Source organism: Mobula birostris, chromosome 21 (assembly GCF_030028105.1).
Source record: "Mobula birostris isolate sMobBir1 chromosome 21, sMobBir1.hap1, whole genome shotgun sequence".
NCBI classification, from domain to species: domain Eukaryota; kingdom Metazoa; phylum Chordata; class Chondrichthyes; order Myliobatiformes; family Myliobatidae; genus Mobula; species Mobula birostris.
Window position 1 is genome coordinate 53551233 of NC_092390.1, and position 25051 is coordinate 53576283.

The 25051-nt window shown below is 39.4% G+C and overlaps 1 protein-coding gene across 1 annotated transcript in view; it reads right to left on the reverse strand.

Moving 5' to 3' along the window:
• Positions 1-23117, reverse strand: part of btbd16 (BTB (POZ) domain containing 16) — a 126574-nt gene extending 103457 nt beyond the window's left edge. Inside the window, exons 1-5 of the mRNA XM_072239790.1 lie at positions 22879-23117; positions 8481-8553; positions 6624-6774; positions 1661-1805; positions 1235-1308 (exon numbers count right to left, since the gene is read on the reverse strand). Of these exons, the coding sequence (XP_072095891.1) occupies positions 1235-1308; positions 1661-1805; positions 6624-6774; positions 8481-8553; positions 22879-23057 (622 nt within the window). The 5' untranslated portion in view covers positions 23058-23117. The remainder of the gene's footprint in view (positions 1-1234; positions 1309-1660; positions 1806-6623; positions 6775-8480; positions 8554-22878) is intronic.
• Between the last annotated feature and the right edge of the window lie 1934 nt (positions 23118-25051).

Here is a 25051-nt window from a genome sequence, read left to right on the forward strand (position 1 = left end):
CCCAAGTTTGAACCTGACTAGGTCCCAACCTGGGCAGCAGTAGTAGTACCTGTGCGGAGGAAGGGCTTGGAAAATTACTTCTGTATCTTGCCATGAAAATCCATGGACAACTACACTATCCACAGGGTCACCATGAGTCAACGACGACTCAATGGCACTCAACAACAACAACATTTTCTAGGCAGGGAGAAATTTTTTTTTTTTAAAAGAGATGCAAAAGGACCTTGGGCAGGATTCCCTAAAGGTTAATTTGTAGTTTGGTGGTAAGGAAAGAAAATGTAATGTTAGCATTCATTTTGAGAGGACTAGAAAACAAGAGCAAGGATGTAATGCTAGGACTTTAAAAGGCATTGGTCAGACCACACTTGGAGTATTGTTAGCAATTTTAGGCCCCTTATTTAAAAAAAGATGTGGTGGCATTGGAGAGGGTCCAGATGAGGTTCATGAGAATGAGCCCAAGATTGAAAGGGTTAACATACGAGATGTGTTTCATGGCTCTGGGCCTGTACTCACTGGAGTTTAGATGAATGAGGGGAGGATCATAATAAAACATTGAATACTTAAAGGCTAAGGCAGGGTGGATATGGAGAGGATGTTTCATATAGTGGGGAGTCTAGGACCAGAGGCCACAGCCTCAGAAAAAAAGGACATCCATCTAAAACAGAGTTAAGGAAAACTTTCTTTAGCCAGAGGGTGGTGAATCTGTGGAATTCATTGCCACAGATGGCTGTGTAGGCCAAGCCATTGGGTATATTTAGAGTGGAGGTTGATACATTTTTGATTAATCAGGGCGTCAAAGGTTACAGGAAGAAGGCCAGAGAGTGGGGTTGAGAGGGATAATAAATCATCCATGATAGAATGTTGGAGCAGACTCGATGGGCCAAACGGCCTAATTCCACTCCTATGTTTCATGGTCCAAAGCTAATGTCAATGCTAGTGATTATAAAATCTTTGGATTGTTGAAACAAAGTTTTTTTTTAAAAAAATGTTTCTTAGGGAAGAAGGTTCAGTATATGATGGACTGGTCTAGGTGGGAATCTGGATCTATGGCAATGTGATTGACTTTTAACTGCCCTATGAACTGGCCAATGAAGCCACAGTGTTTGAGAAGCTAGCTTACAACCAACTTCAAGGTATTTAGGAAAGGGCCTTAAATATTGGTCTTGTCATCTACCTTTCCATTCTAACATCCAAAATGGTAGTGGTTTTATAACTGGATTAAAAAAATACAAACCTGGAGTCATGCCATCTCTCAGCTTTCTTGAATAGCAACAGGAGATTTCATTAGGTTTAATAACTTCAGGTAAGCTGCAGTTAATCAAGAAACAAAGTCATTTAAGAATCTTGAAAACTCTTTAACTTAAAGGCCAAAAATTGCATAATGCTAAAGCAGCTATTGATATAAAGTGTGAGTAACATAGCGCTCTTATTAAGATAACGCCAACATCGGATAGGCAAAGAATCCAATTAGAAACTATGATAGAACACATAGTTTTAAGATGTTACTGAGAGTGTGAAGAGATTTTAAAAGTGGAATAGAGTAGCAATGTTCAGGATGTTTAACTCTCATAGAAATGTCTTATTTTTCCTACATTGAGGGAAAAGAAATATGGGAACGAACTGTTGGGAACTAAGATAATAAACTCTATGGGATTATTACCTTTTTTTATGATAGACTGGTTTAATTGAACCTTTAGCTTTTGAAACAGCATGACACTTTGGCAGATGGGGCACACAGCTAGAATCTTGAGTTGGAGATGCACATAGATCATTTTCTACAGACCAAGGGGTCATAGGACAATCAGCTAAACACACAAAAAAAAATTAATCAGTTACAAACAATGGGGTACATTCTACAATTGTGACAATCAGTATATGTGCTGATATATTTTCATGACTCATCATATTTCCTCAGAGAACAGGTTGCAAAGTTTTAATTTCTTGAGATGTTCATAGAACAGGCTAAGCTAATATTTATTACCCAACATCAACTTCCATTTAGTGGTGGTGGGCTACTTTCTTCATCTGCTTCAGTCCTGTGGAGAAGTACAGTACTGTGCGAAAGTCTGAGACATAAATCATCATCAGCAGGTGCCATGCCCAGTTTGAGCTTTGACTGCCATGGCCCACACACTCCTGTTTCAGGTCAAGTGGATCAATTCACTGGTATTCATTTCTAGTTCTCTGGCTGCTGTCTCTATCATCATTTGTCTTTGCCTTCCTTTTGCTTTCTTCCCTTCAATCTTTCCCATAATTACCGTGCATTCTAACTCCTCTCTCCTAATCATTTATACAGTACCTATAAAAAGCATTCACACCCCCTAGGAAGTTTTCATGTTTTATTGTTTTACAACCTTAAATCACAGTGGATTTAATTTGGCTTTTTTAACACTGATTAACAAAACAAAAAAGACTATTTCATGTCAAAGTGAAAACAGATTTCTACAAATTGGTCTAAATTTATTACAATTATTAAACACAGAATAATTGATTGCATAATTACTTGCCCCTTTCAGGTCAGTATTTAGTAGATGCACCTTTGGCAGCAATTACAGCCTTGAGTGATAGCTAGGTCTCCATCAGCTTTACACTTCTGGACACTGCAATTTTTCCCTATTCTTCTTTACAAAACTGCTCAAGTTTTTTCAGATTGCATGGGGATTGTGATTGGACCGGCCTTTTCAAGTCCAGCCACAAATTCTCAATGGGATTGAGGTCTGGACCCTGACTTGGCCACTCCAGGACATTAACTTTGTTGTTTTTAAGCCATTCCAGTGTAGCTTTGGCTTTATTCTTGGGGTTATTATCTTGCTGGAAAACAAATCTTCTCCCAAGTTCTCTTGCAGACTGCATCAAGTTTTCCTCCAGGATTTCCCTGTATTTTGCTGTATTCATTTTACTCTCTACCTTCACAAGCCTTCCAGAGCCTGCTGCAGTGAAGCATCCTCTCAGCATGATGTAGCTAGCAACAGGCTTCACAGTAGGAATGGTGTAATTTTGATGGTGCATTTTTAGTCTGATGGCCAGAAAGCTCAATTTTGGCTTCATCAGACAATAGAATCTTCTTCCAGCTGACTTCAGAGTCTCCCACATGCCTTTTTGCAAACTCCAGCCAAGACTTCATGTGAGTCTTTTTTCAACAGTGGCTTTCCCTTTGTGACTCTCCCATAAAACTCCAACTGGTGAAGTACCCAGGCAATAATTGTATGTGCAGTCTCTCCCATTTTAGCCACTGATGCTTGTAGCTCCTCCAGAGTTGCCATATGTCTCTTAGTGGCCTTCCTCACTAGTCTCCTTCTTGCAATGGTCACTCAGTTTTTGAGGACAGCCTGCTCTAAGCAAAATTACAGCTGTGCCATATTCTTTCCATTTCTTGATGATTGACTTAACTGTTCTCCAAGGGATATTCAATGACTTGGAAATTTTCTTGTATCCATCTCCTGACTTGAGTTTCACAGAGTTACTTGGACTATTCTTTTGTCTTCATGGTGTAGTTTTTGCCAGGGTATTGACTCACCAGCAGTTGGACCTTCCAGATACAGATGTATTTTTACTACAATCAATTGAAAGACCCTGATTGTATATAGTGAGCTCCATATAACTAATTATGTGACTTCTAAAACCAATTGATGGTACCAGTGATGATTTGATGTGTCATATTAAAGGGGGTGAATACTTATGCAATCAATTATTTTGTGTTTTCTTTGTAATTAATTTAGATCACTTTGTAGAGATCTGTTTTCACTTTGACATGAAACAGTCTTTTTCTGTTGATCAGTGTCAAAAGAGCCAAATTGAATCCACCGTGATTCAATGTTCTAGACCAATAAAACATGAAATCTTCCAAGGGTGGGGGGTGAATATTTTTTAGAGGCACTATATATAACTCGGGTGCCTAAGACTTTTGCACAGCACTGTACTTGTCAATGTGGAGTGGAGAGCAAGTCTGTAAATCTGGTGGGAGCAAAGGATGTTGGGAATGGTGAGTGTGGAACACTAGGAGGGGTGTGAGACAGGTGGCATAGAAGGAGAGCCAGGGGCAGGGTGGAACGTGTGCAGACATACCCAGCCCCGAGACACCATTTGGTTCCAAACTGTTGGCTGATTAATCATCACAGAATGCTTCCTGCTCCCTCCCCTCTCCTTCCTCCTTTCCCAACCATGATTCCCCTCTCCCTGCCCCCTTCCCATTCTCAGTGCACAATAGAAACCCGTATCAGAATCTGGATTATCATCACTCACATATGTCATTAACTGTGTTTTATTTTTGTGACAGCAGCACAGTGCAATATATAGAATTACTAAAGTACCATGCAAAAGTCTGAGGCACTATAGCTATATATATGTGCCCAAGAATTTTGTACAGTACTGTACTTCTATAATGTTGTTCAGTACTAAGTTTCAGGATTTTGACACACTGACAATAGTGGAGTGGTGATTTACTTCCAAGTCAATGTGGTGGTGCAGCTAGGAGAGAAAATGCCAACAGTTACGGCATTTCAATGCACCTGCAGTTTTGTCCTTGTCCTGGTTGGTAGAGGCCATGGGTTTGAGAGGCGCTTTGAGATTCGCCTTGATGAGTAACTGCGGTGCTTTTTGTCGGTGATAAAAATTCTAACCTTGTTCGAATAGGGTGGACGAAAGAAATGTTTTGAGATATTGAAGGGGTGTCAGTCAAGCATTGTCTTGGAAGATTTTTGAGCTTAAATATGATTGCATCTGCACTCATTCAGGGAAGTAGAGATGCTGAAATGAGACTGCATGGTAGCATAGCATGAACTGCTTCATTTGCTCAGCATTTGCACATTTGAATTAAACATTATGCATTCATCAGTAAATATTTCTAGATATGACCATTAATGAAGCCCTGATTACTGGCTTGAAGAATCCTGTCATTTATGTTGGGGTAGGGATGACTGAAGTCCAACACAATTGGATTCTTTCGATGCTTTTTAACAGTCAGTTCCACCAGAACTCCTCAATGTCACACTATGCTAAACGTTGCCTCGATACGAAGGACAATCACTTACATCTTAATTCTGGAATTTAGTTCCCTGGTCCATGTTTGATCTAAAACAATGATGGCAGTGCATGTTCGAAGAAAGAGCCCAAAGCAGGCATGAATGAGCAGATTATTGGGAAGTAGATGGCAATTCCTAGCTCTACAATGAACCTCCATCACTTTGCTCCTAATTCAGAGCAGATATGGCGGCAATTAAGAAACAAAAAGCTGGAGGAGCTCAGTGTGCCAGGCAACAGCTCACCTGTATCAATCTATCAGTTGCCAGCTCTTGCTCTACTTCTTCATTTCATCTCCTTACACTGGCTGCTCTCCTCTATCTTTCAGTCCAAATGAAGGGTCATGACCCGAAATATCAACTGTTCATTTTGCTTCACAGGTGATGCCTGACCTGTTGAGATCCCCTAACATCTTGCTTGTTGCTTCCAGATTCCAGCATTTGCAGCCTCTTTCCCCTCCATTTCAGGTGGGAGGGTCGAGATACGTCTCTATCAAAGGAAGTGTAAGGTGCTCCTTCCCTCTGCTAGCCTGCAGGTCACCCTTGGGCAAGGTGGAGTGGCTGCTTAGCCCCTGATCAAGGTCACATGAAATCTTGAGAGCAAGTGGCGGATGGTTATATGAGCAGCTGGTGCATATCACAAGTCCTGGTTATGTAACCAGTGATGCCAGGCAGGCAGTCTCTGAATTGATAATGGCTGGTGTCACCTGTCCATTAAAGACACTGCCCAGAAGAAGGCAATGGCAAACCATTTCTGAAGAAAAATTTGCCAAGAACAATCATGGGAATGAATAAACCATAATTGCCCACATCATACAACACAGCACTTAATGATAGTGATGATGTCTCTCTATTGGGTGGTAATTAGCTGCATTAGATCTGTGTGCACATTCAATTCTTATTACCTAAAATTTTCTTTCAATTTCATGTATAAGACATGGCAGTTCATAAATGTTTATTCACTACATCAATTAATTTAATTCATAAACATTTCACCATGAAAATACTGTCCCCCTACCGTACATACTTAGAAGAGCTGAATACACATTAATTATTTATTCCACCATTATTTACCAAGCGTTTCATGTTCATTGTTTGCTGACTTTAAAGGATGTTGGTGGTTCAGGAGACTCATATTATGAATTGTTTCAACAATTTCAACAAGTATGTCTATACTTAAAGAGACAATATCACAAGATTGTGGGAAAGGAGCATTTGAGTGGAAGCAATTGGACAGTTTTTCAAAGAATCAACACAAACAACATGCTACACTTTAATAATGAGAATGTTTATCAGTATTTTTAAAAAGACTGCAAACATATAAAGCAACACACACAAAACGTTGAAGGAACTCAGCAGGTCAAGTGTCATCTATGGAAAAGAATAAGTCAACATTTTCGCATTTCAGGACTGAGGAAGGGCCTCAGCCCAAAACGTTCACTGTTTATCCTTTTCCATAGATGCTACCTGACCTGCTGAGTGCCTCCAGCATTTTAAATATGTCGCTTTGGATTTCCAGCATCTGCAGACTTACTTGTTCTTGCAAACATATAAAAATCTTTCAGAAATCTAATATGTGAAGCCTATACATTCATGTTGTGCTACCTGTTAATATTCTTTGTAATGACTCGTTGAAACAGACGTTAACTGCTTTTGTAGCCTGTGCTTTTCCCAGCAAATCAGAATCCAAAGGCCCTTTTGCCTGAAAACGGTTAGTGATGCCGGCTTGTATGCGTAGCTTATCAGTTGATGAAACCTAAGTTCAGGAGTCAAAAAAATTTATGTGTTACACACAGAACTGGAAAACGATCATTCTGCTATTAATGATTCTGCTGCCAATGAAATTAGATTTGGAAAGAAGCTAAACCTGGAGATTTTTTTTTAATTTTAAAAAAATATTCCAACTATTTCTGTTAGTACTCACAATACACGGCAAAGGAAATTGGATATACAAACTGGCAGAAGACAAAAGCAACGGCAAGAGGAACACGGTAACATATGGGCCAGAATAATCTCTGATTTGATCTGCAGTCAATTCTGAACTAAATGGGATCATGATGTGGATGTTCTATTTGCCACTAGTGCCTCTAGGTATAAGGACAAAAGAGACACTATAATAACAAGATCCCCAATTTTTAAGGAAAGGAGTAAATTAAATCTATTGTATGACATTTGCTATTTGCTATTCTTAACTGCTTGTACAGTAAAACTCAGATTAGCTCAGATTAGGGCATGAACAAATTTTCAAGATCTTTGTTTTTCCTGTTAATGACCCAACAAATTTTAATTTTAATACATAACAAACATCACTTGGCGAGCCAGATGGCAAATCACTGGGATTTCCAAATGGTTGGATAATGGATTACCAGACATTTGCTAATAGTTCCAAAAATGCATCACTGTTGTAGGAAAGGTATAAAGAGAAACAGCCAAATGATACTGTTAGTCAATTCTTGAGCCAGAAATTAGAAAAATAATTTCTTATGTAATGACTCAGAAGAAAAACAAAATAACACAGGTTTTCCTGAGAGATTTTGCTGGGTCCAGATGGAACTACTGAATTTCAGTTTTTGCGTGCCAGGAAACTGGCACAATTACCTGTGCCGCTTCAAATCACTCACATGCATTCAAACTCCATACAGTCAAGGCAGAATGTGCAAATTTAACATAGAGAGTCCAAGAGATCAAGTTAAACCTGGTTCACTGTAGGTACGATGCAGCCACTATTACTGTTACATCACTATAGTCTCCATTTGTCAGATAACTTGGTGCTCCTGACTCTCTCCATGAAGGAGGGAGGGATGTGGGGATAGCGCTGAGACCTTGCCAGAGAATGATCCTCCCGTGTTTCCGTCTGTTAAGGGTGTGGGCACATTTGAGGAGAGTGACTGGAATGATGATACAGAGGCCAGTAGTTTCTTCAACTTTGAATCCAATCTTCCAGCCCTTCAAACCACACAGCCCAGCAACCCCCAATTTAATCCTAGCCTAATCACGGGACAATTCACAATGACCAATTAAACTACCGCTGGTACATCTTTGGACTGTGGGAGGAAACCAGAGCACCCAGAGGAATCCCACACAGTCACAGAGAGAACAGGTAGCTGCTGGGATTGAACCTGGGTCACCTGTACTGTACTGTAAAGTTTTGCACTAACCACTACGTCATCGTTCTGCCTCTAGGCTAGGGTGAAATTGGGAGTTGCTGGGCGGCACTGTATCTCAATAAATAAACAAATAAATAAAGCTTGCTATTTCTCTTTTTACCATGGGCAATGTAGTTTAATTCTCAAAAGTAATATGTTTATTTAGTGCCTCTCTCCCCTTTTATATCCGCAGAAGCTCTTACTTTCTGCTTTTACGCTGTTTGTAGTTTACACTTATCCTTCTTTAAGTGAAATAAACATAATTGTATTCACGGTAAACAAAGATTTTCTGCAGTTTTAATATAAGTTCACGTACCTCTGTCAGAGTTTGGTATGGAACTTGAGACAGATAATCTGATGGTGATAAATAAGAGGATTTCAATACTGCTCTGCAAAAACAAGAACAGAGGAAAGAAATATCTTCACCTTCACAAATGTCACAGAAGTCTGTTTGACTGTGCATAAATTAACCAACATAGGATTCTGTATGAATATATTACTGTATTCCAAAAGTAACTAGCAGTTCTAATCAGGGTGTTAGATCAAGTAACAGACAAGGAAATAATACCTTAACCTCATTTGAATTGAATTGACTATTTCTTACATCCTTCACATACATGAGGAGTAAAAATCTTTATGTTACGTCTCCATCTAAACATGCTATGTGCAATCGTAGTAATTTATAATAAATAGAACAGTCAATGTAATATAGAGTACACTCAAATCAGCGTGAGTTCATCAGCCTGATGGCCTGGTGGAAGAAGCTATTCCGGAGCCTGTTGGTCCTGGCTTTTATGCTGCGGTACTGCTTCCCGGATGGTAGCAGCTAGAATAGATTGTGTATGGTGTGACTTGGGTCCCCAATGATCCAATGAACCCTTTTTACATACCTGTAAGAACTTGGAGTTCTTAATAAGTCATAAATGCTCTCAATGTTGGATTAGATCACAAGACTATAATATACAGTATAGGAGCAGAATTAGGGCATTTGGTCCATTGACTCAGATCCGCCAGTTCAACATGGCTGATTCAATTTTCCTCTCAGCTCCAATATCCTGCCTTCTCCCTGTATCGCTTCATGCCCTGACCAATCAAGAATCTATTATTCTCTGCTTAAATATACATAAAGACTTGGCCTCCATAGTTGTCTGTGTAAAGAATTCCACAGATACACCACTCTCCAGCTAAATAAATTCCTCCTCATCTCTGTTCTATTCTGAGGCTGTGTCCTCTGGTCTAAGACACTCCTACCATGGGAAACATCCACTATAGCAAGGCCTTTCACCATTCAATAGATTTCAATTAGGTCACCCCTTATTCTTTGAATTCTAGTGAATACAGACCCAGAGCCATCAAACACTCTTCATACGACAAGCCACTTAATCCTAGAATTGCTTTCGTGAACCTCCCTTGGACTCTCTCCAGTTTCAGCACATCCTTTCTCAGATAAGGATCCCAAAACTGCTAACAATACTCCAAGTGAGGCCTCACCAGAGCTTTACAACGTCTCAACATTACGTCTTTACTTTTATCTTCTCGTCCTCTTAAAATGAATACTAACACCACATTTGCCTTCCTCACTAGACTCCACCTGCAAATTAACCTTTAGAGAATCCTGCACAAGGACTCCCAAGTTCCTTTGCGCCTCAGTTTCTTGTATTTTTCCATTCAGTAAATAGCCTACCGTTTCATTTATTCTACCAAAGTGCACAACCAACACTTCCCAACACTGTATTCCACCTACCACTTCTTTTCCCATTCTCCTAATCTAAGTCCTTCTGTAGCCTCTCTACTTCTTCAAACCTACTTGACCCTCCACCCATCTTCATTTAGTCTGCAAACTTTGCAACAAAACCATTAATTCTGTCATCCAAATCATTGATATATAATTTAAGAAGAATCAGTCCCAACACATTCCCCTGTGGAACACCACTAGTTACCAGCAGCCAACTAGAAAAGGCTCCCTTTATTCCCACTCTTTGCCTCCTGCCAATAGCTTTATTCATGCTAGAATCTTTCCTGTAATACCACAGGCTTTGTAGCTTGTTAAGCAACCTCATGTGTGGGATCTTGTCAAAGGTCTTCTGAAATTCGAAATACATAACATCAACCGATTCTCCTTTGTCATTCCTGCTTGTTATTTCTTCAATGTATTGCAACAGATTTGTCAGACAAGATTTTCCTTTGAGGAACCATGCACTATGGCCTATTTTATCATGTACCTCCAAGTACCCTGAGATCTCATCCTTAATAATCAGCTCCAACATCTCCCAACTACTATGGTCAGACTAACTGGCCCATAGTTTCCTTTCTTCTGCCTCTCTCCCTTCTTGAAGAGTAGAGTGATATTTGTAATTTTCCAGTCTTCCAGAACCATTTCAGGATCTAGTGATTCTTGAATGATCATTACCAATGCCTCCACAATCTCTTCAGTACATCATCTGGTCCAGGTCACTTATCTATCTTCAGACCTTCCTCTCCAGTAATGGTAACTTTATACAATTCATAACCCCTGACACCTGGATCTTCCACCATACTGCTTGTGTCTTCCACAGTGAAGACTGATGCAAAATAATTATTTAATTTGTCTGCCATTTCCTTGTTTGCCCATTACTATCTCTCCAGCATCATTTTCCAGTGGTCCGATATCCACCATCACTTCTCCTTTACACTTTAGGTATCTGGAGAAACTTTTGGTATTTTCTTTATTATTATTAGCTAGCTTAAATTCCTATTCCATCTTTACATCTTTACTTTCTTAATGACTCTTTTTAGTTGCTTTCTGTTGATTTAAAAAAACTCCTCAATCCTCTAACTTCTCACTAAGTTTTGCTCTATTATATGCCCTCTCTTTGGCTTTTATGTTGGCTTTGACTTCTCATTAGGCACAGTTGGGTCATCTTTCCTTGAGAATACTTCTTCCTCTTTCGGATGTATATATCCTGTGCATTCCAAATTGCTTCCAGCAATTCCAGCCATTGCTGCTCTGCTGTCATCCATGCCAGTGTTCTTTTCCAATCAATTCTGGCCAACTCTTCTCACATTCCTCTGTAATTTCCTTTACTCCACTGTAATATTGATACATCTGACCTTAGCTTCTCCTTCTTACATTCTGGGTGAATTTGATGATATCATGATTACTTTCCCCTAAGGGTTCTTTTACCTTCCCTCTAATCAATTCTGCTTCATTGCTCAACACCCAGTCGAGAATACCTAATCCCTGAGTGGGCTCAACCACAAGCTGCAATAAAAAGCCAACCTGTCGGCTTTTTAGAAATTCCCCCCTTGGAATCCAGTACCAACCTGACTTTCCTAATCTACCTGCATATTGAAATCCATGACTATTGTAACAATGCCCTTTTGTCATGCATTTTCTATCTCCTGTTGTAATTTGTAGACCACATCCTTACTACTGTTTGGGGGTCTGCATACTGTACAACTCCCATCAGGGTATTTTACCCTCTCAGTTCCTTAGCTCTATCCATAATGATACAGCACCTTCTGACCCATGTCACCTCTAATGATTTGATTTCATTTTTTTTAAATAAACAGGGCAACGCCACACCCTCTACCTTCCTGTCTTTCCTTTCGATACAAGTATCCTTGGACATTCAGCTTCTAGCTATAAATCTTCTTTCAGCCATGCTTCAGTGATGCCGACAACATCACGCATGCCAATATGTAACTGCGCTACAAGTTCATCTATTCCGTATACTGCGCACATTCAAATATAACACCTTCAATCCTGTATTCATCTTTTTCGAGTTTTGTCTGCCTTTTACGTTGCAACTCATCCTGTTGACTGCAATTTTGCCACATCAACAGCCTCTCCTCGCTACTTATTGCCCGTTTGTAAACCAGATACCACTTCTTCAGCACTATCATCCTACAATACTTCTTGCATTAAAATATACACAGCTCAGGATACTAGTTGCACCATGCTCATCTTTTTGATTCCTAACTTTATCTGAGGTCTTATCAATACCGGCCTCCACAATCTCTCCAGTAACTGTTCCCATCCCCCTGCAACTCTAGTTTAATCCCCACCGTGCAGCATTAACAAACCTTCCTGCCAGGAAATTGAGGGAATATATATTAAGGCCTCCTTAGATCTGTTTTCTGCCATCAAATTATTTCCTCATAACACTCTTGAAGAGATGTTCATTATCCTAATCACTTTGTGCCAACCCTTTACTATGCTGGCATTTACTAATTTGTATTTTGTATTTTCTCACACGTGATGACTATAGAGCAGAGGTTCCCAACCTGGGGTCCAGAGACCCCTTGCTTAATGACATTGATCTGTAGCATAAAATAGGTTGGGAATCCCTGCTATAGAGGTATTGAGCAAAAATACTAAGTTAGATGAGAACAATGATTAAACTTGGATATAACTAATTAACATCAGGAATTAATTTATATTATTTTGCTGATTTTTCTCCCCAAATTCCTTACTATACCTGAGGTTTTATTTGTGTGTACTTTCTAATATCACATTTTCAAAAAATAAATCACATTTTACATTCCTATATCCATATTTATATTATAAATTGCTGATATAAACCAATAGTTTAACAGTTACAACTTCCCACTTCTAAATATTCTGCTTCACATCACCCCACGCACCAGCCTAATCTACAGAGGAACTCACTTAATCAAATTAATTTTATTTCTTTGCTTCCATATATTAAGTTTGTGACTTGCAGATAGTCTGGGATTTTACTAGACAGCAAAACAAAAAGTGTTCACTGTTATCATTAAAGTACAGGCAATTTAATATGAAAATCCTTAAGTGATGCAAGTGATTCAACATACATCTGCAAGTTGTTCAATTCTCCGCCTCTGCAGTCTGATTCATAGTGATGTTAACTACTCCTTAGCAAACTCTCTGGTCGCAACAATTTAATTCTATGTAGGTGTAATTTAACACCCTCACAAATATTTTAAAATAAATGGGATTTCATATATAATTTTAAGTTTAATACCAGGAAAGTTTAAAAAAAAAAGTTTTGGACAGGAAAAGTTTTAAACAAAGTTTTGGATTTAAAAAAATTAATTAGGTGCAAATTTACTTCCTGATGCATTATCCACTGTCCTTTTAATAAAATTAATTGTTCAGCAATGTTTGTTATATCACAGCTGTTGGACATTAGAGATCTGCTGAACTGATGCCTAATGCCAACAAGCACAGAAATGAAAAAGTTTGCCTCAGAGAAATCCCTGGATACTTGTCAGCAGTTTTCATCGAGGTTAGCACCAATTTTTCTAATGCTGACTGTAAATATTTGGATAATATTTAGAATCTCACATCCCTCCTCTCAATATTCATTTGTCTGTGTTTCTGATGGTTATTTGTGTAAACTTCTCACACCATAAATTCATGCTTCTGGTGGAAATGGTAGGATGATCCATCAGTTTTTCATTTTTTGACTTTAAGCTTATACTGAAGAGACATTTCTATAACCCTGCATCACTTTGTATCAGATTTCATAGGCAAAAGCACTGAAACACAGCAATTTCAAACATCAGGGCATTATTAAAAGGAAGCAGGGATTTTAATAAAAGAACTGCAAATGATCACTTTGAACGAATTATCCCCTATGTTTAAATTTATCTTTGCGCAAGGTCTATTTCTCTTTATCACTCCTTATTACACAACCACCACAGAAGAGCCCTGATACATTTTATACTGTTTTAATGTACTGCTGAGATTTCAAAAATGTCATTTAGAATTCACTATGCTTTTACCAAGAGAAATACAACTGTGATGTTATCTCAGAAAACTTTTATTATCAATACAAAGTGACCACTGATTCAGCAAATATTGGATTAAAAATTGATGAGACACCAGAAAGCATAATCTGAAAATCTACTCTACAGAAAATAAACATATTGAGTACAATGAAAATGCACGTATATACAATTATCCATCCATATGGAAGAAAGTTACAGTATTTTTTATAAAACATCATAATATTTTGCTATTGATTATCTGATTTTAAAAAAGTTAATAAAATTCTCAAAACAACAGTATACATTTAGTAAAATAAAAACACTGCAGATACTGGAACTTTAGAAACAGAAATTGCTGGAAATACGTAGTAGTTCAGCATTCATGACAACACGAACAGAATGAACGTTACACCTTTGTACAGATGCTGCCTGAACTGCTCAGTTTCTGCTTTAAGCCAAATTTTTGGTTTGCTAGTAAATAATTTGGGAGGGTTCAGTGATAAGGTGTGTGCAGCTGATTCATTCTTGTTATATTTTGTAATGCGTTATACTGTATATTGGAATGAATCTACATCAACTTCCATTCAACGTAACACACAAAATGCTGTGGAGGAACTCAGCAGGCCAGGCAGTATCTATGGAAAGGAGTAAACAGTCAACGTTTTGGGCCAAGACCTTCTTATAAATTAAGGTTAGGTTACATTGGAATCCTAACATCTCCATTTAGTTTCAGCAGACCTTAAAAATTTTGACCTCGGATACAAAGCCCCATGCATTCCACATTGTCATTCCTATGGACAAATATATAACATAAGAGGAAGGAAAGCAAATAATCACATGGCATTTTATTTTGCTTTAGGCATGCCATATTTGTAATTAATCATTTTGACAAGTTTAAAAAATTCTTATATTTCTCTAATGTTGTCAGACCAAATTTCAATACACACCAGAGAAATTCTTAAGCAGTTCAAACAAGTTCCAAAAGAATTTAAATTGAAGAGCAAGCATGCTGTTGTCCTGTCATCACAATCAGAGAAAAATCAAACATCTGTTTGATAGATTAGTGGTGTGTAGTTTTTCCATGTATTCAACCTTTAGATTCCAAGCAAGGGGAGCAGTTTCCTTTATGATTTCACATTATCAGCTCTAGCGGTTCTTCCATTAGAAAACAATTGTGGATGACTAGGAATTGGTTTGTTCTCTGGATATTTTTAGTTTCATGTAGGAATTGCTTTCCTTTACAGGTGGATTCCCAGAATTCTTTTTTTCCTTCATGATTATGGAGTTCTTATGTCCAGAGGCAACACCAGCTAAAATAAATGTTAGTGAGTTTCAGGTATTTCATTTATTAAATAGGACATCAAGTGCATTAATAGACCATTTCTAACAATCCACAGGATATCCATCCTCCTCTCAACAAATTTTACCTTGCATAATCCTATCAGCATAACCTAGTCTCCTCCCTTGTAAGCTTATCTACTACCAGTAAACTGCATTCAAAATATTCAACTACTCCATGTGGTAGCCACTAACACATTTTCCACTTTTATCAGTACCTAATGGACTTCCCTGTCTTAAGCTAATAGCTTCTATTTTGGCTTTCCTAACATCAATTCTTTCAGAATCAGGTTTATTATAACCGGCACATGACATGAAATTTGTTAACTTAGCAGCAGCAGTTCAATGCAATACATAATCTAGCAGAGAGAGAGAAAAAAACAAAATAAAACATAATAATAAACAAGTAAATCAATTATGTATATTGAATAGAATATTTTAAAAATGTGCAAAAACAGAAATACTGTATATTTAAAAAGTGAGGTAGTGTCCAAAGCTTCAATGTCCATTTAGAAATCAGATGGCAGAGGGGAAGAAGCTGTTCCTGGTGCCTTCAGGCTTCTGTATCTCCTACCTGATGGTAACAGTGAGAAGAGTGCATGCCCAGGGTGCTGGAGGCCTTTCAAAAGGGACACTGCCTTTCTGAGACACTGCTCCTTGAAGATGTCCTGGGTACTTTGTAGGCTAGTGCCCAAAATGGAGCTAACTAGATTTACAACATTCTGCAGCTTCTTTTGGTCCTGTGCAGTAGCCCCTCCATACCAGACAGTGATGCAGCCTGTCAGAATGCTCTCCACGGTACAACTATAGAAGTTTTTGAGCATATTTGTTGACATGACAAATCGCTTCAAACTCCTAATAAAGTACAGCCGCTATTTTGCCTTCTTTATGATTACATCAATATGTTGGAACCAGGTTAGATCCTCAGAGATCTTGAGACCCAGGAGCTTGAAGCTGCTCACTCTCTCCACTTCTGATCCCTCTATGAGGATTGTTACGGGTTCCTTCGACTTACACTTCCTGAAGTCCACATCAGCTCTTTTGTCTTACTGACATTGAGTGCCAGGTTATTGCTGCAGCATCATTCCACTAGTTGGCATATCTCACTCCTGTACACCCTCTCATCACTACCTGAGATTCTACCAACAGTGGTTGCATCGTCAGCAAATTTATAGATGGTATTTGAGCTATGTCTAGCCACAGTCATGTGTACACAGAGAGTAAAGCAGTGGACTAAGCACACACCCGAGGTGCACCAGTGTTGATCGTCAGCGAAGAGGATATGTTATCACTAATCCGCACAAATTGTGGTCTTCCAGTTAGGAAATCGAGGATCCAATTACAGAGGGAGGTACAGAGGCCCAGTTTCTGCAACTTCTCAATCAGGATTGTGGCAATGATGGTATTAGATGCTGAGCTATAGTCGATGAACAGCACCCTGACCTAGATGCTTGTGTTGCCTAGGTGGTCTAAAGCTGTGTGAAGAGCCGTGAAGATTGCGTCTGCCATCGACCTATTGTGATGATAGGCAAACTGCAATGGGTCCAGGTCCTTGCTGAGGCAGGAGTTCAGTCTAGTCATAACTAACCTCTCAAAACAAGGCAGAAGCTTTTGGAACTTCAAATTATTAATTCATTTCTCTCCTCCCAACTCTTTATTCACTTTTCTTGGTAAGTATAACTATGCAATCCCCATAGTTTTTTTCCGCAATTTTTTTCTGGAGTCTAGATCCTTCTTATAAAACATAACCAGAAATGTAGGCAGTATTCCTATAGTGGTCTAATTAATTTCTATGCAAATATAGAATAACCTCTCTAAAATTCAGTTCCATTAAAACAGGATTGCCAACCACTTTCATGACATGGACCCATACTATTAATCAAGGGGTCCACGGTCCCTGTTGGGAACGCTGCATTAAAGGATCCTTACTGATTGCTATTCTAATGGCTCTTCTTACTTTGCTGATGTGTATAGTTGAACTCAGATTCCTTAGATCCTCTGTCCTAGATATTTCTTCAAAATAATATGAATATTTTCTTATAAAAATGCAGTGTATCACATTTATGAGGAAATCTGCAGATGCTGGAAATTCAAGTAACACACATCAAAGTTGCTGGTGTACACAGCAGGCCAGGCAGCATCTCTAGGAAGAGGTACAGTCGACGTTTCGGTCCAAGACCCTTCATCAGGACTCAGGTCTCGACCCGAAACGTAGACTGTACCTCTTCCTAGAGATGCTGCCTGGCCTGCTGCATTCACCAGAAACTTTGATGTGTGTTGCGTGCATCACATTTACCTGTCTTGAAATATCCTTGCATATTATATGTACATTTACTTTACAAATGTATTAATGTCTGGCAATTTGTTCCAAGTATTGATTGGAACTTGTGATCTTGTTTTATCTGCAAAGTTATTTGACATAGTTAGGCAGAAAGCACCACTATTTTGTGAATGGTTAACAGTTAACCAATACCCCCTTTTGGAATTTTGCCTTTCAGAAGCAATGATACATTATAAGTTGATTTTGTGCAGGTACTGTATAATAACCAAATTGAAAAAATAATGGTTCTTAAAGTATAGAATAAATACACAATAGGGAATACAGTCTCCACATTATGCCACAGCCAATAAAAAGTCTTCTTTGTCTATCTGAAATAGAAGGTTATCCATTACAGGTTATTTATTTTATGTTGTGAATAAAGCAGCGTTTGTTAGATAATTTATGGAAATTATTTTAAAAAATAAAATTACATTTCTATTTAATTTATTAGATCTACTACATCATGAACATTTAACATAATTTTTCTTAATTTACAACGGCAAACTCAAAAAAATTAAGCAACTTGATTTTTTGACCATAACTGATCCTACTGACATTGTTGCTGTAGACTCTGAAGACAGGTAAGGCAGTAATTTAGGATTCATTTTGTCAGCTTTTGATTTTTTTTGGTTGTTTTGCATGTATTCAATGGAATGGCTATTTGTCATTATGTAGCAAACACTATGAAATAGCAGGATTTGGCATGACTACTTTTAACGGTGTTTGTGCATCCCAAGTCCACTAATGAAATGTTTCAATTATATCTCACAAGAAGATTGCACTTTTGGAAAAAATCAAAGGCTAGAAATTCTTTCACATCACGTTGCGGGAGGGGCGGTGGTTGGAATAAACAGCTGCTGTTGAAAATGGCTTAGCACTGTGGAGGGCAATTTTGCACACATTTCTGGGTATTCATGCACCAGTCAGGAAAGTAATGAAGTACTGGCAGAATTTTCATGTTCTCTTGCAGTTTCATGCCCCCAGCATAAAATTCCCTAACAGTCAAGCCACATGCAAAATTTGTCTTCTGTGATATTTTGAACCTCTTTGGTTTGAAAAGAGACTATTCTTATTTACTCAAACTGCATTTTTGCCTACACTGAGAACTTAAACCTCCCATATACCTTCATACATGTGCCTTCACTGCTTTGCTGATACATCACAATGCTTAGCTTCCTAGGCTTAGAACCATTTCCAAGTGCTGTTAATCTCCACAATATCCCGCTCATACTGCTCACTGTTAAATATTCTCCAAATACAACATCAATAAGCAGGCGAAGACACTGCTATTTGCCTCCACTGCAGATATTTCATAATGCAGGCATTCATGACCTTCAAAAGATTATCCTAGCAACCTCGTGCCAGGGATACCTGTCCTTAAGCTCTGAAATGCACCTACAGGCTCTTCCACAATACATCAAAACAGAATAAATATGATGCTGAAGTCAGCCAAGTTTTGTTCAGTGCAATATTACATAGGGGTAAATCCAACAGCTGTGTTTTGACAATGTCACACAGGGAGTCTTACTTTCTTATGTAACTTGTACAAACAGCACTAGAGTATGCCACAAGTCTGTTAAATATAGAAGCAGAGTATAGGAGGAGAAGAAAGTTATTTGACTCCTCAAGCTTTGCTCTGCATATTCAATATGATCATGGCTGATCACCAAAGTTCAATGTTCCAGTTTTGTTCTCATATCCCTTAATCCCTCTAACCAAGAACAATATCCACTTCACTTTAATATATCTAATGGCTGGCTTCAACTGCTTTCTGTGGGAGAGATTTCTGCTGGTTCAACATCTTCAGGATCAATTCTCCCCTCACATGTCAGCCTTAATGGCATAGCCTTAGACTGTTGGACTTCTCAGCTATTGGGAACACCTGTCCTGCCAGCTTGTTTGAATATTGTAAATTTTCTCTAGTTCCTTGTGAATTCAATTACATTTATAATCACATCTCTTACCGTACAACATTCTTGCCAACAAAGGAAGCAGTCTGGTTAAGTTTTTGCTCAATTCCCTTTGTAGTAAGAACTTTCTTCTGTGGATAGGGATAGCAAATCAATGCCACTGCTGGCAACCTAGCACGGTTTGTTATCTTTATATGACATGCCCTCCAATCAATCCAATAATAATGCTCCAAAAAGTCAAAGAGCTGTATTCGATCTTTTAGCAACTAACGAAGCGTACAATCTTGAAGTGATGCAATTAAGCAGTCAACAGAGGTCCCCAGCTCCAAATGGCCCAGAGCTAAACACGAATAAATAACTAAACAGTTTGCTTTTACTACACCCCCACCCACATGACTAGTTAAGATGAAAAACATAATAAATGTGGAACACAAAATACTATACATGAAAACAGATGCACGGCTCCTACAATGCATATTATACTTAAGGAAGGGTCTCACGATGACACCGTAAGTTTGGGGTAAGACATCCCTGCTCCTAGACATAAATCCACTTGCCATGAAGCCAGCGTACAATGTGCCTTCTTAATCACCTGCTGCACCTGTAGGATTACCTTCAATTGAATGATACCCAAATAAGTCCAGTTTATTTCACTTTCACTAATTTATCATCATTTAGTAATTATCTGCCTTCTTATTGCTGCCAAAATGGAGAACCTTGCATTTATCCAGGTTATACTGCATCTGTTATGTACATGTCCACTCCCTCAACAATTCAAAAGAAGCTGCAATTCTCTGCACCCTCCTCAGGGAAAGGGGAACATCAAACCATTTACCTTGCTATGAGACAGGATCAGGGATGCAAATGTCAGAGACAGCGTCAAGGTGTCTCACCGTCCTTTTAAGCCCACCTCAGCTCTCAGTTGAGCCAGTGGATACACTGGGTCTTACATGGTCTTAACAGTGTTGAAGAACTTGTGCATGTCATGCTTATCAACAAGTTACTGGACCTTCTGCAATCTTTCCAACCCACCATCTATTCATTTAGTCATTCTTCCATAAGACCATAAGACAAAGGAGCAGAAGTCGGCCATTCGGCCCATCGAGTCTGCTCTGCCATTTTATCATGAGCTGATCCATTTTCTCCTATTTAGTCCCACTCCCCCACCTTCTCACCATAACCTTTGATGCCCTGGCTATGCAGATACCTATCAATCTCTGCCTTAAATACACCAAATGACTTGGCCTCCACTGCTGCCCGTGGCAACAAATTCCATAGATTCACCACCCTCTGACTAAAAAAATTTCTTTGCATTTCTGTTCTGAATGGGCACCCTTCAATCCTTAAATCATGCCCTCTCGTACTCCCCCATCATGGGAAACAACTTTGCCACATCCACTCTGTCCATGCCTTTCAACATTCGAAATGTTTCTATAAGGTTTCCCCTCATTCTTCTGAACTCCAAGGAATACAGTCCAAAAGCGGACAAACGTTCCTCATATGTTAACCCTCTCATTCCCGGAATCATTCTAGTGAATCTTCTCTGTACTCTCTCCAATGTCAGCACATTCTTTCTTAAATAAGGAGACCAAAACTGCCCACAGTACTCCAAGTGAGGTCTCACCAGCGCCTTATACAGCCTCAACATCACATCCCTGCTCCTACACTCTATTCCTCTAGAAATGAATGCCAATATTGCATTCGCCTTCTTCACTACCGACTCAACCTGGAGGTTAACTTTAAGGGTATCCTGTACGAGGACTCCCAAGTCCCGTTGCATCTCAGAACTTTGAATTCTTTCCCCACTTAAATAATAGTCTGCCTGTTTATTACTTCTGCCAAAGTGCATAACCATACACTTTCCAACATTGTACTTCATTTGCCACTTCTTTGCCCATTCTTCCAATCTATCCAAGTCTCTCTACAGACTCTCCGTTTCCTCAGCACTACCGGCCCCTCCACGTATCTTTGTATCGTCAGCAAACTTAGCCATAAAGCCATCTATTCCATAATCTAAATTGTTGATTTACAATGTAAAAAGAAGCGGCCCCAACACGGACCCCTGTGGAACACCACTGGTAACTGGCAGCCGACCAGAATAGGATCCCTTTATTCCCACTCTGTTTCCTGCCAATCAGCCAATGCTTTATCCACATATGTAACTTTCCCATAATTCCATGGGCTCTTATCTTGTTAAGTGGCCTCATGTGTGGCACCTTGTCAAAGGCCTTCTGAAAATCCAAATATACAACATCTACTGCATCTCCCTTGTCTAGCCTACCGGTAATTTCCTCAAAAATTTCCTCAAAAAAGTTAATTCTTCTAATTAACTTTACTTTTCAGCTACCTTTAAAGGTGTTTTTCCTTCTCCCTTGCTGTATGGTGATGTTTTCAAACCAAAAATGCCTTGTTTGTGGTTAATTAACTAGATTTTCAGGTTATTTTCATTAAACCAATCCCAGACTTTCTGGTAGAAAGGCCAAGAATCTCTGCACAAATATTAATTATGACAGACTTCGTGGCAATTCAGATGCTGGGGACACTTTGCAGCTGGTTGGTAATTGTCAGCTTACCTGCAGGGTGCTCTGTGGGTGTGAGTCCTTGTGGTCTTAAAATGTTGATTTATTTTTCACAACATTTCTGCTCCTGCTGTCATTTTCGGCAAGGATACAGAGTGAACAGAACATAAGCACGCACATATGCCAAGAGGAGCACGCTACCTCCTAGTCAACACACCTGTTCACGCAAACACCAACACCACCTGTATTTAATCTGCAGGACCCACAATGAACCCATCATAGGAAAAACCCTGAGAATTGAAGTGGAAGCAAGTCATCCTCAGCCCTGAAGGGTTTCTGCTTAAGAAGTGTTTAATATTAACTGAAATCGAAATGGAAGGTCCTGCCCAGGGATCTCTGCCCGAAACATCGACTGTACGCGTTTCCATTGCTGCTGCTTAGCCTGCTGAGTTTCTCCAGCATTTGGTGTGTGTTGTTTGGATTTCCAGCATCTGCAGATTCTCTCTTGTTTATGAACATTTTCATTACATTTTATAGGCTTTCATGAAATGTACTTTTAAATCTACCAATATTCTCTATTTCTGAGTTTCATTAATAACAAAACTCCAATCATTCTCAACTATTATTAAACTCGAGTAATCATTTTCAACACAAACAGTAGAACTATTTCAAACCACAAAAACTTTCAGTATTTATATGTAGTTTTTCAAAATAAGTTCCATTAATATTAATTAAAAATGCAAGATTTTTTCCCCCAAAGTTGTCAAACAACAATCTTGCCCCATACAGATTCTTGTGGATGGCCCTGCACTTGATTTTAGTGTGAGAATGACTTGAGGTTATTGCAGTAATGGAGCAGACTCCAGCCCCGCCGCAATTGTAACGCTCACTTACACCGAGCACCCAGTCTTATTTTTGCGCAATTTCGGCGGCCTGGGATTGTACGTCAGCGGCGCTGCTTTCGACCCTAGCCCATCGCCCGTCAAATTTCCCGTGTCGGTGCCTATGGTGCGGTCGCAGGCTTCCTTTAATTTCCCTTCCGTCTCCACCGCCGTGGTCGGGTGACCGCTCATCGTAAAAGCAAAAGCTTAGTAACCGAGCCCACGTTACTTCACCGACACCGCCTGAAAGCACAAGGCCCGTCACCCGGCAACTCCGCTCCTGGTTCCCATGGTAACCGGAGACGCGGCCTACTGTGAAAATCAAGCTTTGCGTCAGACCTTTCCGCAAATCATCGGCACAAGAGATTTTGCATTTGCTGTAAATCTTAAGCATTAACCAGTACAGGAGGAACTCAGCGGGTCAGGCAGCAACAATGGACTGATGAAGGATCTCGGCCCGAAAAGTCGACTTCATTTCCATAGATGCTGCCCGACCCGCTGAGTTCCTCCAGCAACACTCACAGCACGCTGGAGGAACTCAGCAGGTCGGGCAGCATCAGTGGAAACGATGAGTCGACGTTTCGGGCCGGAACCCTTCGTCAGGACTGAAGAAAGAAGGAGGGGGAAGGATTTGATGCTGCCTGGCCTTCTGAGTTTCTCCAGCACTTTGTGTCTGCTGCATTGATCTGAAACATTGATTCTCGATTCTCGCTCTACTAATGCTGCCTGACCTGCTAAGTACAGTCATTGATTTCCTGCCTCATTTCCCATATCTGGAGTATGAATATTATTTTGTTTTACCATTACGATTTAAAGAAATGCTGCCTTCTATGCTTGGCATTTAGTCATAAATGTAGAAACCAAAAACACTGCTAGGGGAATAGAGCCTGATTTCCCAGCTCAATGGCACCCAACTGTAATTGTAAAGTAAAAAGCCACAGATCTGTGGCTTTTTACTTTACAATTACAGTTTGTATCTTTTTCAGCTTTCATTTTTAATCTGGTTTAAATCTTAAGCACCCCAGTAGCAAAACATTAAATGGACCGTGCTTAAATTGATCTGCATTTCACAGTTGTCGCATTGGCCTCATTGCTGCACTGACCTTTTGTCATGCACTTCCATTCACCCTGTCAACATCACCGCCTGAGCCATGCCATGACCCTGCTCATTTAGTAGACAAGTCAAAGACAAATGTTGTGACTACCTTATACTGCATTTACCATTGCCATTTCAGATTTTAACCAGCATATAGCAAATATTCTATGCAAAGATCTTGTCAGTTCTGTTGCTGTCATAAGTGGGCTTGCAAACTTCAGCTAGGCAAGTTCACTAGATCATACACACAAGAGATTCTGTTCTTGAGCAACATACATAAAGTGCTGGAGGAACTCAGCAAGTCAGGCAGCATCTATGGAGGGGAATAAACAGTCAATGTTTCGGGCTGAGGCCCTTCATCAGGACTAGCTGAGAGATTGATAAAAAAAAATTTTATGTCATGGTCCAGTCTGAACAATGGCTGGCATCCAAGTTTCGATTGTCCAATTCCCAGAGTATGATTAGCTGCCACTGTCCCTTTAAGACTCACACTGCTCATTATTTCTTGCCACGTTCCTTCATGAAAACTCTACTCAAAGGCCTTGTGCTGAGCACTCACTGAGTAAGGGGTCCATTTCTAGTAAACTGATGGTGATTTCGTGTTTGGATTTTATTTGTGTTGTCTTGTTCATTTCGAATCGAAGTTTATTCTAGACCTTACTCAGCACTTGGGTTCACCATTGTCCATTAACTCTCTTGCTACAAGTTTTCATATGTGAATTGAATTGAATTGACTTTATTATTTACATCCTTCTCATACATGAGTAAAAATCTTTACGCTATGTCTCCATCTAAATGTGCAATGTGCAATTTATAGTAGTTTGTAATAAATAGTATGTATAACAGGACAGTCAATAGAAATACAATTGTATCAGCATGAATTAAGCAGTCTGACGGCCTGGTGGAAGAAGCTGTCCTGGAGCCTGTTGGTCCTGGCTTTTATGCCGTGGTACCGTTTCCAGGATGGTAGCAGCTGGAACAGTTTGTGGTTGGGATCATCCCCAATGATGCTTCAAGCCCTTTTTACACACCTGTCTCTGTAAGTGTCCTGAATAATGAGAAGTTCACATCTACAGATGCGCTGGGCTGT